The 17,398-nt window shown below is 48.6% G+C and overlaps 2 protein-coding genes across 4 annotated transcripts in view; one reads left to right on the top strand and one right to left on the bottom strand.

Moving 5' to 3' along the window:
* Positions 1 to 335: 335 nt before the first annotated feature.
* Positions 336 to 10,740, bottom strand: LOC147237023 (mitochondrial adenyl nucleotide antiporter SLC25A24-like). Its single transcript, XM_086177741.1, has 10 exons — positions 10,201 to 10,740; positions 8,541 to 8,667; positions 8,380 to 8,467; positions 6,579 to 6,690; positions 4,476 to 4,634; positions 4,229 to 4,381; positions 4,030 to 4,137; positions 3,573 to 3,740; positions 3,346 to 3,496; positions 336 to 2,033 (listed from the first exon to the last, which is right to left on the bottom strand). The coding sequence occupies exons 1-10, from the start codon at positions 10,657 to 10,659 to the stop codon at positions 1,852 to 1,854; spliced, it is 1,707 nt and encodes a 568-aa protein (XP_086033867.1). The 5' UTR covers positions 10,660 to 10,740; the 3' UTR covers positions 336 to 1,851.
* The window catches only part of eeig2b (EEIG family member 2b), an 18,434-nt gene continuing 11,439 nt past the window's right edge, over positions 10,404 to 17,398 (top strand). The window contains exons 1-4 of one of the 3 annotated variants that reach the window (XM_086178101.1): positions 10,404 to 10,535; positions 16,746 to 16,866; positions 16,953 to 16,982; positions 17,271 to 17,387. In XM_086178101.1, coding sequence (XP_086034227.1) covers positions 10,531 to 10,535; positions 16,746 to 16,866; positions 16,953 to 16,982; positions 17,271 to 17,387 — 273 coding nt within the window. In that variant the 5' untranslated portion in view covers positions 10,404 to 10,530. Of the gene's footprint in view, positions 10,536 to 11,317; positions 11,594 to 16,745; positions 16,867 to 16,952; positions 16,983 to 17,270; positions 17,388 to 17,398 lie in introns of those variants that run through there. The other 2 variants (XR_015109145.1, XM_086177982.1) reach the window with 2 other exon arrangements.

The raw sequence follows: 17,398 nt of genomic DNA, 5'->3' as shown, positions 1-17,398 counted from the left end.
TTCGCTGTTGCGAACCCTAAAGGGAAAAGCCGAAAGAAAAGATTTCCCCATATTGAAATCTAGACTTCCTTTCTTTTGACCACAGCGCAAGGCAGCCGCAGTCTCTTGGGTCAACCAGGTTAAATCGAGAGCGTTGACATCAGACGAAAAGGGCTCTTATGTAACCATTAAGTGGAGTAATCTCTGCTTAAAAGGTGTTAACTTGGACATCGGCGGTCGCACAGCATACGTCAGCGGTGAAAGCAAAAGACGGTTTCAGGATGTCCTTCCCAGCATGCAACGCCGCTAGCTTGAATTTTCTGGTTCTCATATCGTCAAATGAAGAGTTTCGCAAATTTGAGTAAATACATTTATTCATTCACTGTAGAAATAAGAGTCATACATGTTCTTTCCCACTTCAAACGCCGGCAGTCACCATTTTACCAAATACTGGAAACAAAGGCAAGGAAAACGGAGGGTAAAGTCCACTGGAAATCACGTAAAAGGCACATTGCTACCAGCCGACCGCCTTCACAAGAACAACAAAAAAGGACATTCCTCTGGCATAAAATGTGAGTAACTCGTATGAATACAGCATTGCACTTCAAACGTCTACGTCAAACAACAGCGCTCACGATTTGGAAATAGTTGAGACCTACTAACCGTAGCGTTTTTCACTTCCCGGTGTGCTTGTGGTGATGGGGTTGCAACAGAAGAAACAATCGGGGCAACAACATGGTGCTTTTTGGTGTCATGGCAAACAGACCCCAATGTTTTAAAGCCTGGACCGATCAGAGCTGCCGAGCATCCGAACTTCTCAACTTTTTTGGTAAACACAGCTACGAGGACGGCATACTTTGTAAAAAAAAATATATGTAATAATAATTTCACTTGGGAGGAAGGTGCGATGGTGGACCTCTAGTGGGGTTTTGTTGCTATAACAGTCCCGCTTTCATTTTCCTGAGATTCGGCCACCAAACGGCAACTGGTTGTCGGTCCTTAGCTGTCGGTTGCACCGCCGCAGCGTGTTGGCAGTTTGGTCACCGATTAGGGGGGGAGCTTTGAACGGAAGCGCAAAAATCACCATTTTTAGCAGTTAAAGCACATACGGAACCGAAGTGAAATACGACTCTCAAGTTTTTTTTTTGCAAAATTCTTATTGCGTGGCTCTTGGGTTGATGAACCGAAGTGCCCAGAGACTCCTCGAGCGCTCGAAAGCTCTCAGCAGACTCAATGTGCGTCCACCAGCGGAGGTACTCCATGCTTTAGGGACTCGGCAGTAAACACCTTCCTTGCATGCAAAGGCTGTATAAAAAAAATACAAACAAAAGAAACATGGAAGACGGCTAAGAAGCACAAGGTACGTCTTTGCCTGAAATGGTTTCATCCAGGGACTCGGCGTTGCTACTCGAACCCTGATTAGCTCCGAGCTACGGCAAGGAGTACCATCACTCGGGTCGCATCTTGTGTTTGTGATGTGTTGCAAAACGTTAGCCTAGCGCTCTCATTAGCTTGGCTAACTCCAATGTCAACACGTTCAACTCTACATACATGACGTTTGTATGAGGATCCTGATTCACCTTCTTATTTTGGGGTTTTATAGATTTTTGGCCACAAATCTGTTGCAGAGTCTCAGACGGCGGAGCTCCAATGTGACCGAGTAAAGTGGCGATAATCATTTTTTGGTGAGTAAAAACTTTTAGGCAAACCTCTCCTGTCCACCAGCCAATGTGGAAATTCTGTAAACTAACAGTTGCAAAGGTTTTTGATGAAAATGACGCTAGCCATTCCAATTTTATACATTTTTTTTTTTTTATACAGCCCATGTTTGCATTCCCCTTCCTCTACTGTACTGAGTAAAGGTAATTTGATTTATTTCTGTATACCCAGGCCGGACCGCATGTACTCGTACACGACGTAGCTGATGCTAACAGCCGGCAGCACTTTCATGAAATTGGGCAGGATGCCGCGGTAAAGGCCGAAGAAGCCCTCGCTCTTCAGGATCTTTTTCACCATGCGTTTCATCGGCAGCTGCTCCGAGCCCTCGACAGAAGCTGGGAAGAGAGAACAAGGTGAGCCTGAGGATACTGAAGAATATCTGCGAATTGAAGAGCCAATCCGAGCAGACTAGGTATGTAGATGACTGACAGTGTAACAAGGGTATTGATTAACACATAAACAGGATAAAGTCTCATAATCTTATTACTGAGGGGTAATAGGAAGTCAATACCGCCTCTTTGGCTGTTCAGCCAACTAATGCAGCCAAGGAATACATGGAAAGAATGTATGGTCAAGGGCCAGTGCTGCCCAAATCCCATTCTTACTTTGTAAATTGCAAACAAATGGGCCAAATAAATTAAATGGAAGCAGCAATGCATATATAAATATATGTGAGATTAGCAAAATTGTATCCTCCTGCACTGGACATCCTTTAAGGAACCCCTGCACGCAATCATTACTTGTATGCTTCGGGTCTCCTGGTCGGTATGTGGGTCACATGGGGACTCGATGGCGAGAACCTGCACCCGTGGGTGCTGGGGCCTTCTCTGGTCCGGGATGAGAGAATACCCAAGAAGGGTCCAGAGTTCAAGTATCTCGGGATCTTGTTTAGGAGTCAGCAGTGAAGGAGACTGCATCGGTCCGTCGTGGTGAAGAAGGAGATGAGTCGAAAGGCAAACCTCTCGATTTACCGGTTGATCCGCTTCACCTGTGGTCGCGAGTTGTGGGTAGTGGCCCAAAGAATCGGCCTGGATACAGGCGACCGAAAGTGAGTGTCCTCAAGGAACTCGGACATCCCGAAGGGGCTCAGAGTAGACCTGCTACTCCTCAGCAATCCAGAGGAACCAGATGAGTTGGCTCGGATGTCAGGATGCTTCATGGACACCTCCTCGGTGAGGTGTTTCAGACATGTCCCATCAAAAGGAGGAGACTCAGGGAAAGGCCCAGAACATGCTGGAAGGATTGTGTCTCTGTACTGGCCTAGAAACCTAAGAGCTGGGCCAAGTGGCCAGAAGGAGAGCAGTCTGGACCACCTCTAGATAAGTGGCAGGACACTGATGAATGGGATGGATTTTTTGGATTTTTTTCTTTTATGGTCATCCAATGGCATCGGATGGTATTTCCGACTACAAAGAGGCAGTTTTGGTTCACTTGACTTCCAATCAGAAAGTTGGTAGTTCCTCCAGTGGCCCCGAAAGGCCTTGTTAGTGCCTTGCATGGCAGCTCTGTCGCCATCATTGCGCGTGAATAGGTGAATGTCAAGGCGATGAAATAGTGGAAACCATTTAGCATTTAACTTGTTATAGCAACTCTTGTGCAAGCAGTGATCCATCATGTCTGGATTTTAGAGTGGACTAAGTAGGGTACCTTGTGCCTGCATCCTGGTGCGGATCAGGGCCAGGGGGTAGCTGGCCAGCTGGCCACAGGTGCTGGAAACAGTGCCGCAGCCCAGCAGCACCAGAACACCGGGGTTTGCTGTGTCTTTTGCGTAACGGGACAACCACATGTTCTTCAAGCTCTGGAGGAGAGACTCTGTTAGTACGTGAAGGTGCCACGATCCCCCTGATTGGGTGACCGGATTCTTCTCGACGTACCTCATACACAGCGAGGTCTATCCCAGCGTAAGGAATGATGCCCAGAATATTGGGGATGTAGCCTTTGTAAAATGCCTTCACTCCCTCCTTCTTCAGGATTTTCATGGCACAGTCCAACATTCCCGAATACTGTCCTGTCTTCCTCAGGGTCAAACGGGTTTTCATCACCTGCAATCACAGCAATCGTCAGAGGGGTTGTATCTTCTCTTGGTCACTTCCCTGACTTTTACAAGTAATGATCTCAATCCACTTGTGTCGCACAGCTTTGAACGGTACTCGGTCACATCTTGTGCTTGTAGCTTCTGCCAGCAGTACAATCTACCCTCAGGTTGCTTCTTGGCGACATCCCCGACAAGAAATCAAGTGCAAGCGGTGTATCGGGAAGGTAAACCCAACGCGGTGGAATGTCCGACCAACACAACGATCCATGTTTCCGTGCTGCGGTAGCTCCGCTCACCTCCATGGGGTAGATGGCCGTCTGCGCCGTGGCTCCAGCTAGCGATCCGGCCATGAACCGCTCGTGCGTCTTCACCTTCGAGGAGTCGCTGGCTAGCAGCTTCTTATACTGGAGAAACAGCGAAGTTGCACAAGAACTCATGGACGGCTACGGATCATTCTGTGGCGGCATTGACACTGTGTGAACGCCAAGGAGTTACCTGCTCGTAGGCCATGAACTTGATGGCCGTTTCCGGAGCGATCTTCAGAACGTTGATACCGTTGCCTCTCCAAAGAGATGCCACGCCTCCTTCCTTTAGCATTTGTTTGAACCCACCAACCAGGCTGATTTGGTTGCTCTTGGAAGCATGCACCTGTTCAGAAAACCCCCTGCAATGTCAAATTCTCCCTAAAAGGAAATGTATTTTGTAGACTACAAGTTACTTGAAGAGTACAAGTTTAACACACCTGCATGAAGACCTTCATTCTGTCCAGCGGGGCGGTTCCTGTTCGGGACACGGCGCCTGCCATGGCTCCGGCCGACAGCTGCTTCCACCACAGGCCCGTAGTTTTCTCCTCCTCCGTGAACTCGTCCGGGATGGTGATGCTGTCGCCGATGTCCAGAACCTTGGCACAAAGGGTCAACGTGTCATCTCACAGGCAGATCGCATAGTGGAAAAGGTGGCCTAAGGACACTAAGGACACTGCAGGTTCAGGGGTCAAAGAAGAGGAGTTAGATAGCGACAGGACTTGAATTTCTGCACCTGAAGGCGTTTCACCCCTAATCCGAGAGGCTTCTTCAGTTCAAGAAGATTTCGCCATGACCTAGGTGACCGAGAACCTCCACAGACATGTGGAGTGGACAACATGAGTTGGGATGACCACCCGTCGACTCAAAACGGAAGAAGCCTCTCGGATGAGGGGTGAAATGTCTCTCCAAGTGAGGAAATTCGAGTCCAGTTGCCACGACAAGAAGACTTCGACAAGAATTTCGCAGTACTGCAGCTGCGAAAAGTATCATTTTTGACATTCTGACATCCTGGGGGGGGGATCACTTGAAACCTTAATCCACAAGGACAAGAAGAACACCTCATTCTGTTCCAAAAAGTTGCGTAACTTCAGTAAACTCCACCCCGTGAGACCGGCGGCACCCTCGCGTGGAGCTTAAATCCAATTGTATCGCTGTCACCCTTCCACGTAATGTGATAAACATGCAGCCATGGCTACGTTTAAATATTCAGCTAATCGCAAATAGCAGCGTACGGGGCAAATACGGGCTTTCGGGTATCTCCCAGAACGACACCGGGTCACTTTTCCGCGGACAACATAGATCCCTTCCCGAACATCACCCAAGTCCAAATTGGCTCACTGGCGTTTGTTACCATCTCCGAGTCCGAGCATACAAGGCTGCATTTTGCGCCGGTGTTAAATTGGGCTCGCGTTCTGAGCAGGAACCTACCATGTCCACCTCTAGCTCATAAATCACAGCATCGTCATCATCCAAATCAAGGAAGAACCAGTTCCCCTGCTGGAGCTGCTGCCGCTGCTGTTGAGGCTGCAGCAGAGCCATGGCCATCCTTTAGCGGAGCTTCCGATCCAAACCAGTCGAGCGGGTCGGTTTCAGATCAAAATCCAGTGGAAGCCCAGAAGAGCGTCCGCTTGCATCGACGGTACCGAGATCTGCTCGGTCGTCCTTTCAAAACTCACCTCCTCTGTCGCTCTCTCTCTCTCTCTTGGTTCAAACGTAATCCCACCCAACGTAGGTCAGACTGAAATTAGCTTATCTCTCCCGCGTTTAGCTTTCAGGGGCTTATTTAGCAGCCGAGGTTGTGTCTGGGAACAATGTCAGAGATTAGCCATTGACTGGCAGGCTGACTTTCAGACATGCGACGGTGGAGTGTGTCGGATTAAACTAGTACGTGGACAAGTCTTTTGGCAACTTCTGGCATCGGAAACCTTCTTGCGGTGAGGCAGGAGCGCCACACCAGACCAGAACTTCCTCAAAACTCGCTCCGCGAGCCAGGGATTTAGAAAGAGGTTGTTACTGGCATCTTTCTGGGAGTGCGTGATGTGAATTTCTGCGAGTATGTCCTTACAGAGGGGTCAGGAGTTCCCTTTGAGAGCTTTAAATACTCTCTTTACTACCTGGTGGACCGAACATCTCATCATTATGAGCTTTAATTGGGCGTGGAGGGCTGAGCACGAGTCAGCTAAGGCGCGGGGGCGTTACTTGGGGCAACTCGAACGCAAACTCAGCACAATGAGGTTTCATAACATTCCCCTTGGACATGTACTTCTTTGCACATCATAAGGGTACTTAAGTCGCTGTTAGTCAGCGCGCTCTGCGCTAGCTCATGGAGGGATGACTCGTTGGCTGTGCGTCAGCAGGACATACTCGTATCCACCTCCCAGATATAGACCTTTCCGAGGACATCTGGATGGATTTGGGGTTCGCAGAAGAGCAACCGCGTCGTCTTTCTTGTAGAACCAATTCAAAGCTGTACTTCAAGAAGCGCCACTTAGCCAAAATCTACACGATATCTAGAAAAGAGCTCCGCGGCGCCGTCTTACCGTGGAGTGTTTCCAATATCGGATGATCTCCTGCAGGCTGGTGACCGTGTTGAACAGGAAATGGTCCCTCCATTCGTTCCAGTCCACCGTCATGGTGCCGTCAACATCGATGCTGCGGATGGAAAGACGGGATAAAGAAGACGCAATCGGGTATGTCTGAGCTCGTTTGTGATTGGTCGCGCACAGGTATGCTTGTTTACAGGATGCGCCCCTTGTTGTTCTCAAAGGGCTAAAGCTCCTGCACCCCATTCGTACCGGTTCTTGTTGTCCAATCGAACCTCCTTTCAAAAGCTCCCTTTTTCAGTTCTTGACGGGACCTGTCGTCTTAAAGTTAAAGCTTTAACCCGCTGGAGTCGCTCATGACAAGGCGGTGCGCTGTTGGGTGCCTGTCGCCGCATGGACGCGCGGCGTTGGACAAAGCCGACAGGCTATTTGCTTTAATTCGGTTTTGTTTTTTCTGTCACGTCCCGCAGGATTCAGCTCTTCGCATCTCCGGGATGTTTTGGTTATGCAAATACGGCCGAGCTGAACCTCCCGCTACGTTAATGCACATTATTGCCTTTCCACACTAGTGTACGCTTACGTCTTTCAGCGTTCTCCCCCCGTCATCTTTTTCTAATTTGTGGTAGGAAGCCAGAGAAGAACCGGCCCACACATCCACAGAAGCTAATTGATGTTTACAAATTGATCGTCCAATATTTCTCCTTATCACGCGCGAGCTCTCCGCCCCTCTTATATGCGCGCCGTCGGATGGATGTTTGGGAGGAACCCTGCAAGTTGAAGGAACGTCTTCAAACCGCGGTAGCCTCCACATAAACGTTCTTATCGTGTCCGATCAGCCAAACAACGCCCTGAGTCGCTATCAGCTCCTCGCACCGACCCACTCAGATGAAACCCCTCCAATGTCCTCTAGCGTTACCGCAAAGATGTTCTTCTTAAAGTGGAAGACGATTTTACCGCACTCCTTCGCTAGCTTCTTCTTGTTTCTTGACCAACTTGGGACTCATTCACCATTTGCCGCGAATTCCCTTGAAGCTTTAAAACTAGCCGAGCGAGAAAGAACCTAAAAATCAGCGAGATGTTTCGGGGAAATTCAGGAAAGGAAGGAGGTGAGAAGGAGAAAAGCAATCTCAAGCCATCTCTATCTCGAGAATATGTCGCCTTAAGCTACGCGGTATCCGAGGTAAACCTCCAAGTTCCTCGCCGATACAGTGGACCCTCACTTTTCGGGGGGAGTTACCGTACAGTAAAGGCATCTCGGGGTCTTTACCCGACTCTTGGGGTCGATGCCGGGCGTTTAGGAGGCATCTCAGAGCGTTGGGTCTCGCATTTTCACAAACTAGATAGCGCAAAGTGACGGTATTCACGTTTACGCCCGTGAGGAGATCGGAACGGAACGACAAGCGCAATCGGCCAATAGCGTGCAAGTACGGGTCGAGTTAGTCGATGTTATTCCAGCGTACGATGGTTGGAGCGTTATTTAGCAAAGGAGATCTTTTATAAAAATGAATTTCGGTGTAATTTTACGATATTTTTCTTCTTTTTTTTTCGTAGTGGGCTAGCATAAGGCTATTTCATCACGCCAAACACTCAGATACTACAAAAAATCGAATCCGCTAGGTAGCGAAGGCGCGAAAAACCGAACCGCGAAGTAGCGACGGTCCACCTTCCGCTGTCTCGGATCTTCATCCGCGACTCAACTTCTCCTTCCCGACTTTCCCCAAACCTGCTCTCTTGAGATCTCCACTCCACCGACCAACCAAATGTAGTATTATGATCTGGTCGTCCAGGACGCAGATACCTGTGAAGGATCTTCTCCGCCTCCTCCTTGTTGACGTCGACCCCGAGATCTGCGAGGGACTGCTGGATTTCCTTAAAGTCAATCCGACCTTTGGGAAAAGAAAATACCGATGAGATGAAATTGAAAAGAAACTCCGATCTGGCGGGATCCGCCGCGTTTACCGTCGGCGTTCTTGTCCAGGCTCTTGAAGGTCAGCTGCAGCTTCTTCTCGTGCTCCTTCAGGTACCTGGTGAACTCGCCGAAGTCCAACCCCTCGTCTCGGTTCTGGTCTCCGGAGGAAATGATTTTCTGGAGACGCGAGAGAATGTCGTTTAGCGTCGCGTTCCACGACCGCTCGACGTTCTCCAGATGTCCTGATAGGCGTGCGTTCCTTCTGGGTTGCAGGACGCGATAAAAGCTCTTCTCAACGCGATCCTACATCGATTACCGTAGAAAGCTTATCAGCAGATATCACAAAGTCTCCAGGCGCGTTTCGTCAGTCCAACCTGAAAAACTCAACTCGAAACGTTCAGAATTATGGACGGACTTCTTTTTTTTTTCGGGCTTTTCTCCTTCGATCCTCCTTTCTCACACCAACTAACTTCACATCCTTTCTCTTCCTCCTGTCTTTTGGACATTCGGTCAATGTTTGTAGATCATCTCACCTCCACCTTTCCTTTCTTTCTGGCTGATGATCTTCACCTGACACTTTTAGCATTTGAATAAAAATGCGGGTAAGAGTACAAGTGGATCTGCTTTTGGAAATAAAAGTTTATAACTTAAAAACCATCCATTATCTCTTCTTCTGTCTTCAGGAGGGTTCATCACCCAGGGTTCATCACGGGAAGAGAGATGTTTTGTATGAAAGGGACCTTCTTGCAGAGAAGCAGAAGCGCTAACCGCCGCTACGCTACGCTATCCTGCTAAAAACAAGACTTTTATCCAAACCCCGGCGCAGGTTTCCGATCACGCGGTTTTCAGCTCGGTGGTTTATCTCCTCCAGAAAGTCCCGCCCTGCTGGTCGACCACAACATTCCTGCGACTAACAAACTCCCGACAGAGCGAAGGAGTTAAAAGCCTCCAGGTGAAGGGTGAAGATAAACGCCGCCGTCTCCAGACCGTCGGGGCGAAGCAAACAGTGGCGCTTTTCAGGGGCGTCTCTGAGGGTTCGAGTGTCGGACGGAAGACGCCGCTGGGACCGACCGATCATCTCAAGAGATGGAGGGGACCTCCAGCATCGCTCCCTTTGGAGCTTCCATACTACCATTAAACTCACCAAGCTTGCTAACTACGTTACTCTGTAGCTAAACGCTAACAGTAGCTTCTTTTGGGTTGCCTTCTTCAGGGGGTCACGCTTCCTCCAACCTCAGCATCCTTCCACCCGAACCATCTCACACCGACTTCTTCTCCAGATTCCTCGCTCCCAAAGACCACCTCCGCATCTCCAATACTATGTTTACTCCTGGAACAGGAACCGTGGAAGCGTGTGAAGATATTTACGGACGCCGCAAAGAAATTCACCAAATCGATGGATGTGATTTGAATGAATGAAGGCCGAAGAGCGTTTTACTCCAGTAAACGGATCCAAAAATACATCAAATGCATCGTCAGAGATGAGAAGATTTATTTATTATTTTGAAACAATCACAGTGTAGGGGTAAAAGTTACTAGCTAGTTTACTGAATGAATCTTCAGTCAACACTGATTTTTGGGGAGATTTGCAACTTTCCAGGGACTTCCTGATCGGCTTGAATCCATTTTTTTTTTTTTTTTTTAGGCGTTTTCTCGCAAACAATCAACGTGGCTTTTGAAAGAGTGAGAATACAGAAGTAATCTGATTACCTGAGCGGCTCCCTTCCCGGCTCGGACGCCCATGGCAGCCAGGCCCGCCTTCAGCTCGGAAACATCCACCTTCCCGTCCTTGTTGACGTCCAGCCGGGCGAACAGCTCCTCGTAAGACGCGGACGCGTCGGACGCGCAACGGCAGTCCGTGAAAAACAACTTCCTTGCAACTTGGTACATGTTTTCTTTCTTCTCAAAAACGGCGGATGGGAAGTCCGGAAGGCTCTGCACGTAGGATTTGGAAAAAAAAAAAACACGCTGAGAAGACTTCGGGCCTGCGTCTGATCCCGGACTTGGAGCTCTTCTGGTTGAGGAAGCGCTTCGGAGAAGATGAGGTGGGTTCGCCTGCAGAGACCTCCTCCCTGCGCGGACACACCCTTCGGAGATCGCCGATATTTGCACATATTTTTCAACATGGCCGATGCAACGTGTTTTTTTTTTTTTCTCCCTAATATCCATCTAGAAAACTTTTGGTTATTTTTTTATTCATGTACTTTATTTGGTGTACTAGTCGTGCTTGCGTGTATCCCAGAAAGTACCTCCATAATGGACGCTTGTGATATGAAGGCAAACCCTTGTCGGCTTTGTGAGTCATACTGTCGGGAAGTCTGCCAGTTGAACGAGACACACACACACACACTCATACACACTCTTAAATTTAGAAAATCGTCGCTGCAGTTACAACAATCGGCCACTAGATGGCAGCAGATGACCCTAATTCGGTGTTGTCTGCATTGTCGTCAAGCGCGCGGGTATGACAACGAGTGTTTCCGGTGAGCGTATGAGCCTTTCATAATAAAAGCACGGTAGCCCTTTCGGTACAAGTGGGAAAGAAAACCACGAATTAACACGCAAAGATGAGCGCCGATGCTAAACCGATTCTCTGCGTGGATAGAGAACGTGGGAAAGCCACGCTCTTAGTTAAAACCGATTTTTATTTTCTATAATCATGTATCCGCTGAAAAGCGCATGTAAAATCAAGTCGAAAATACACTTGGTTTTAGTTGCTTGAGTGCAGAATACAAGCGAAAAGATATTGGATCCCGTACTCGGGTTTTATTTCACGCTGATGTTGGTTTTATTTTGAAAACCCGCCACCGGAAGTAGCCCGCCCACGTCTTTCCGTCAGAGCGCGGGCAGCGGCTTCACAAAACACAAGCGGCGGGTGTGCGTCGGTTCTCCAGCCCACAATGGGTCTCTAGTACCCGCGATCCCCCTCCCCTCCTCCGGAGACCGCCGAGAACTGCATGGATTTAATGATGATGAAAAAGAAGAAATTCAAATTCAAGGTGGATTTCGAGCTGGACGAGCTCTCGTCGGTTCCGTTCGTCAACGTCGTCCTGTTCTGTAAAGTCAGGCTTCTGGACGGCGGCTTCTCCGAGGAGTCATCGAGGTGAGGCGTTCGAGTGTCCCCGGTAAAAACAGGACTCTGTCCCGCTACGCTTTCTCCCCCCCCCGGAGGCTTTCCAGGTGAACATCCGTGGAGGTTCCCGTTTCCGAGCCCGGATTCGGACCATGAAGGCACCAACCGGAGCTTCAACGTTCCCCCCCCCCCCCCCCACGAAAAAGCGGGGTTCACCTGCTAGCTGCTAGCTGCTAGCTAAACGGTCCCCCCATCTTCTCCCCGATGTCCACCGAGGAGTCAACTTCTGGCTCCGGTCGTGGCTTTAACACGTTTTCCGACAAAGTAGGTCTAAAGTGGCCCAGTAAGGTCAGCTAACGAGTATCGATTAGGATCGATCGGGGTACTATGCGGTGATAAACGGCTAAAGTCCTCCATTGATCCGTTATCTTGCTCCTCTTGTCGTGGAATTCCTCAAGTTTTCCATCTTCTCCGACGATCAAAATCCACGCTTTCTAATGTCACGTAAACGAAAACTCAGATAAACACACGCAAGATGTGAGTTGATTTATTTGTTGGATATTTCGGGATATGTAAAGTCCGTGAGTGAGTGCTAGCGTTAGCATACATATAAGTGTAAACATGCCAGATTTAGCTTAAATGCTACATAACATGTGCAAAAACAAACACAAGTGCTGAGTATTTTCACTGCTGCCTAAAGTGCTGTTATTTAGTATATATCTAAATGGATATGTCACATTAATATTCCAACTCACAGCTAGAAGGTGTGTGTTTTCTCCATGTTTCTCGTGGGGTTCCTCCAGGTTCTCCAGGTTCCAAACACCTTCAGGGGTTCACTGGAGAACCCAGAGCAAATGTGTCAAACTCAAGGCCCGCGGGCCAAAAGTGGCCCGCAGAAACATCTTAAAAGGTCTGATTGTCTCATCATATAGAAGTTACATGCGTGCATTGACCATAAACTACGTTTCCTGCAATTCATGTCAATCACGTGACCCGCACAGTGACGGCCATGAGATCAGTGTGGAATTGAGAAATACAAATGATCCTTAAATGTCCAGGAAGCGAAAAGTTGCTGCAGATGGAAGGCTGTGTAAGAAAGATGGGAAGGACAATACATGTTTATACTTTGAGGAGAAGAGGCGGTTTGTCTTTTGTGTTACGAGGCGGCGTCGGTTGTCAAAGAGCAAAATCTACGGCAGCATTTTGACACCAAACACGGAGCTAAGTATGCTAAAGTTAGCCTTCCGGAAAAACAACAAATTGTCTGAGAATTAAAAGCCAAACTCGGACGGCAGCAGAATGTGTTCACAAAAGCCGCATCCAAAAACACCGCGGCGGTGAATGCTAGCTTTGTAGCATAGCATTAGGTAAACATCATTTTTGTGACGTCCCTGCAAATGCATCTTCAACACTTTGGATTTGAATGAGTCAGAAATTAAGAGTAATTCAACAGTGAGGAGTTGTTACATTTATTTTACACTACATTTGTTTACATTTATACTGTTACCGTTCCAACCATTATGCTGACGTGCGAAATGAGTTTGACACCCCTGATCTAGATGGTCCAGATGTGTGAATGGTTGGACGTCTCTAGATGTGGCCCCTCCAAAGGACCCGGTTTGACCCCCGCCTCTCGGCAGGTGAAGTGGTAAAGATTATGAATGAGTGAATACTATCTTTGAATCAATACATTCAACTGATGGGTACGTCTTGTAACCGGCGCTCTGAAACTGCTGATATTTGCCTATTTGTTGTTTTTTGAAAAATCCGACACCCCGTGGAAATTATAGAATTTATTTAAGAAATCTGAAGACTTGTCATGATGCCACGCCACACAGACGATGACCAGACCAAACCAGTTTGCTTTGAAAATTAGCTTAAAGGCTTGTTGTCTGAAATGATTGTTGTTGTTTTTTTTTTTTTTTTGTTTAAATGGCTTAAGCTTGTCTTAAAAGTCCCAGAAAAAAAATCATGCACCGTTTGAAACCGGCCAAAGCCATCCGTCGAATCCCTCACAAGCGCCCGATCACGGACGCAAAACAAGTTCCTAACTGGCTACCGGTCGACCTTCATCTGAAATATGTTGTTACCAAGGCAACGTGTAGCGCGGCAACTGAAAGCGCGAGGCTTGAGATTCCATTCGCCGTTTGCGGTTTTCCCTCGTAGCTGGAAGATCCTGTACGGCGACGCGCGAGCCGGCCTCCCCGAAGGCTGCGGCCGCGCTTCAGATCGCCGGACGAACTGTTGTTTTTCTTCTGGAATGCGCGTGAAAGGCGCCGTCCAGGCACTTAGTTTGGAGTTTGACTCCGTGCGAGAAATTCCAACACAGAGTGACGGTTGTTGTTTTTGGGTGGGAATAAATCAGGGCGGAGGACTAAAAGACTTCAAAACAAACACGGGGCGTTCCTACTTATGCTGGATGTTGTTGCGCACGTGCAGAGTTTATTAATGATCAAAATAGAATCTGGAAACTATCAAGTCGCGCTCAAAGGAAACAGGAAAGAAGCCGTGCACTGTTAAAGTGTGTAATTCTGATTTAGGAAAAAGTCCGTTTCCCGTCAGCGTCCGGTCCGGTGACTAATCCCCGAGTTGTATGGAAATCGGAAAAAGAAAGCGCGTCGACACATTGACGGCCGAGAGCGAGCGGAATAACAGCACTTTCGGCAGCAGTGAAAATACTCAGCACTTGTGTTTGTTTTTGCACATGCTATGTAGCAGCAAAGCTAAATCCGGCGTGTTTACATTTATATGTATGCTAACGCTAGCACTCACTCACTCCAACAAATAAATCAACTCACATCTTGTGTATATTTAGGTGAAAATTTGTATCCGTGACATTAGAAAGCGTGGATTTTTTTGTTTTCTGCCGCGACTTGATTTATTGGACCGGCAAAGTCTTTATTTCAGCTGCACCCCTCCGGCCGCCATGTTGCTCCGAGCCAGATTTCACACGCCGACTAAAAGGATTGAGAAAAGATGCGGAGTCTCCGCTCCCCCGGTGTCCGTCCACTCTGGAAACGGGTTCCCGTGGACGGTGAAAGTCTTGTTTTGCAAAACAACATAATGAGCGTTTTGCTGCAACAAGAGGAGGGTATTATCGCAGTGTGTTTTCGAGACAGCCAACCATTCACACGTCTGGACGTCCTGCATGTGTTTGTGGTTCTTGACCTCGCTGGAGGTACCGAACCCCACCGGTTTCATGTGCGCATTCACCGAACCCCTCTTTATTGGGGAAAAAAGATTAAAAAAATCAAGATTCAGGTATATTTTTTACCGGTGCACAAAATAAACCGCGCATCGGCGTCACTGTGCTAGAAGAACAAAACCAGCAAAACACGAATTTCACTCAACAACAAAAATACTTACTGCCAATCGGTGTGACTTCTGGTGTTGCCTTTGAGAGAGCAGTCCAGAAATGTGCAGTTTCACCTCTGCAAAGACCCACTTTCTTGTCATTTTCGCAACAAAGTCTGTTCCTTTTTTCCGTTTTTATGTCCAGCATCCTTGAAAAGGATAGAGGATTGCCGTTGCTCGACTAGAACTGCTCATCTTGGCATTGCAAATCATGCAGTTTGGACGCAGACGTTCCGTTATGAACGCGTGACTCCATATTTTACCACTTTCTTTTTTTGCTCGACATTATTATCACGAAGGGGTTCAAATATTAAGAAAGAAATCACGGCGCAGGATCGTACCCAGGTTAACCCCGCGCGACTTTCTCGCCGTGCCGCCTAAATATACGATTTTATCTTTTTTTCCGTTACCAGAATGTAACCTCACAGTTAAAATTAAAAATAATTTCATCACCGCTTCCTTTCAGCAGAGTCATCCTGACACTGCTGTGTCTTCGTCATCCGTCCGGTGTTCAGTTTCACTTTTGCCCCCCCCCCTCCTATCTCACGTCTTTGCGAATCACGCCGACAGCATGTGGCGTCTCTTTGCATCTCCGAATTGAATCGCTGGCGGTCGCAGTCCGTCTGCAAGCGAGTGGGAGGGGAGAGGAGGCCGGCGAGCGCCAGGCCATCTGGGCCGGTGGAACTCTTGACTCTTCCCACGCAGGCGGCCCCGACGATTTCGTGCGCGGATGAAATCAAACCGGCGGGAACCGAGACGGCGATTTAATGAGCTCAGAATCCCGGAGAGCAATCCCAGGATAAACACCGCGAGGAAGCGGCTTAGAGCCGGGGCGGGGAGGCGGAGGGATCGGTAATCCGTCAGTCCGAAGCCCCCCGACGAAGGGCCGTCTCCGGCGCTCTCGGCCGAGCCCGTTAGCCGCCGCGTTGTCGCGTTCTAGGACGTAAATGTATTCAAAGGGCTCCTGCATGGAGTGAGGCGAGGGTTGATGCTTGTTGGGGGGGAAAATAGTTTTGAAATATGGACTCCACGGCTGTCTTGTTGATCACCGTAATTTCCTGACTATAAGGCGCGCCTGAATATAAGCCGCACCGGCTTAAAATCAAGAAATCTATGTTCACAAATATAGGTCGCACTTGTCTGTAAGCCGCATTGGAACATAAGATATTTACACGGAAATGTTTTTTTTTTTTATACATTCAATTGCTAAGACAATTTATATTTCATTATATTTCTTATTCTTCCTCCTTTCCACTATTATCTATTACTGTTATGTTTTTATTTGAAACTCTGGCACAACAATTTCCTTCGGGATTAATAAAGTTGTTCTCATCTCAATTCTAAATAAATGCCAGTAACATCCACAACTGCGTACTGGAAACGCTTTTTATCCGAACAGCGGCTGTAACACGGCCGCTGAAAAAGATTAATAGTAAATAAGACAAGGAAAAGTCCATCCACTCCACCCGATGTCTATCTTGGTCTTCCTCCTGCGCGCTAAAGTCTTCTTCGGTGTTGGAATCGAACGGCCTCAGAATTTCACGCTCATTTCATCGGTGTGATGTGACGAGGCTCAACGTTTTGGCGGCGCGGAAACTGGTTAGCCCCCCAAAAAAAAATCCATAAATGAGCCACATTGTTCAAAGCATGTGTCAGAGTATTACGGGAATTTAAATTAGCCTAGCCACTTTTATTTTAGGATCTACTGAGCTCCCAGCGGAATCGCGGTTGGGTTCGGGTTCCGATTCCATCCGGGACGCGATCGGGAAAAGCACGCCGTCGCCGTTTCTGGCCCTGGAATCCCCAGCGGTGTTTCTCTGGCCCTCAGGGAGCCGGTGCTGGCCAACTGCGTCCGATGGAGGAGGAGGTTCTCGTTCCCCTGCAAGATGAGCGCCAACGCCGGGACGGGGGTTCTGGACCCCTGTGTGTGCCGGGTGTCCGTCCGAAAGGTACGCCGGTCACATCCGTGACTCGACCCGACGCCGGTTTCATGAATTATAACGTACGGTTTTGAATCATGTATTTTTCGTCGCAGGAGCTGAAGGGCGGGAAGGCTTACGCAAAGGTAATTTCGCTCATCGCGCCGTCTTGCTGTCGCCTAGATTAAAGCGCGCGAGGTTGCGAGCGTCCAGATGGCGTTCACAGCCCCCCGCAGGTCATCTGGTTACATCACGACCTCGCGTTCGGTAATTGCCTTCACATCGTCGGACAGATCTTCTCATCTTCGTACGAATGCGCGGTTAAAAAAGTGGCTTTCCTCGCGAAACAAATTCCGTTTGTCATAAAATCCCGTCCGGGGGGGGAAGCGACGCTCATCATCTCTTGTCGTTCTCCTCCTCGCCTCCCGCGACAGCTTGGCTTCGCAGACCTGAATCTGGCCGAGTTCGCCGGCTCGGGGAATACGACGCGCAGATGCCTGCTGGAAGGCTACGACACCAAAAACACCCGTCAGGACAACTCCATCCTCAAGGTGAAGTGTGT

The sequence above is a fragment of the Fistularia commersonii genome, chromosome 1 (genome assembly GCF_037954325.1).
Source record: "Fistularia commersonii isolate RoL2024-O1a breed Wild chromosome 1, RoL_Fcom_v1.0, whole genome shotgun sequence".
NCBI lineage: Eukaryota > Metazoa > Chordata > Actinopteri > Syngnathiformes > Fistulariidae > Fistularia > Fistularia commersonii.
This window is presented reverse-complemented; position numbering and strand designations above follow the sequence as displayed.

Bases quoted from the DNA above. Each gene is read 5' to 3' on its own strand.
- LOC147237023 (XM_086177741.1), bottom strand. From the start codon at position 10,659: ATGGATATTAGGGAGAAAAAAAAAAAAACACGTTGCATCGGCCATGTT. The intron at 8,468-8,540 runs GTAAACGCGGCG...CTTTTCCCAAAG, and splicing joins CCTGGACAAGAACGCCGACG to GTCGGATTGACTTTAAGGAA. The intron at 4,382-4,475 runs GTGTGTTAAACT...TTTTCTGAACAG, and splicing joins GAATGAAGGTCTTCATGCAG to GTGCATGCTTCCAAGAGCAA.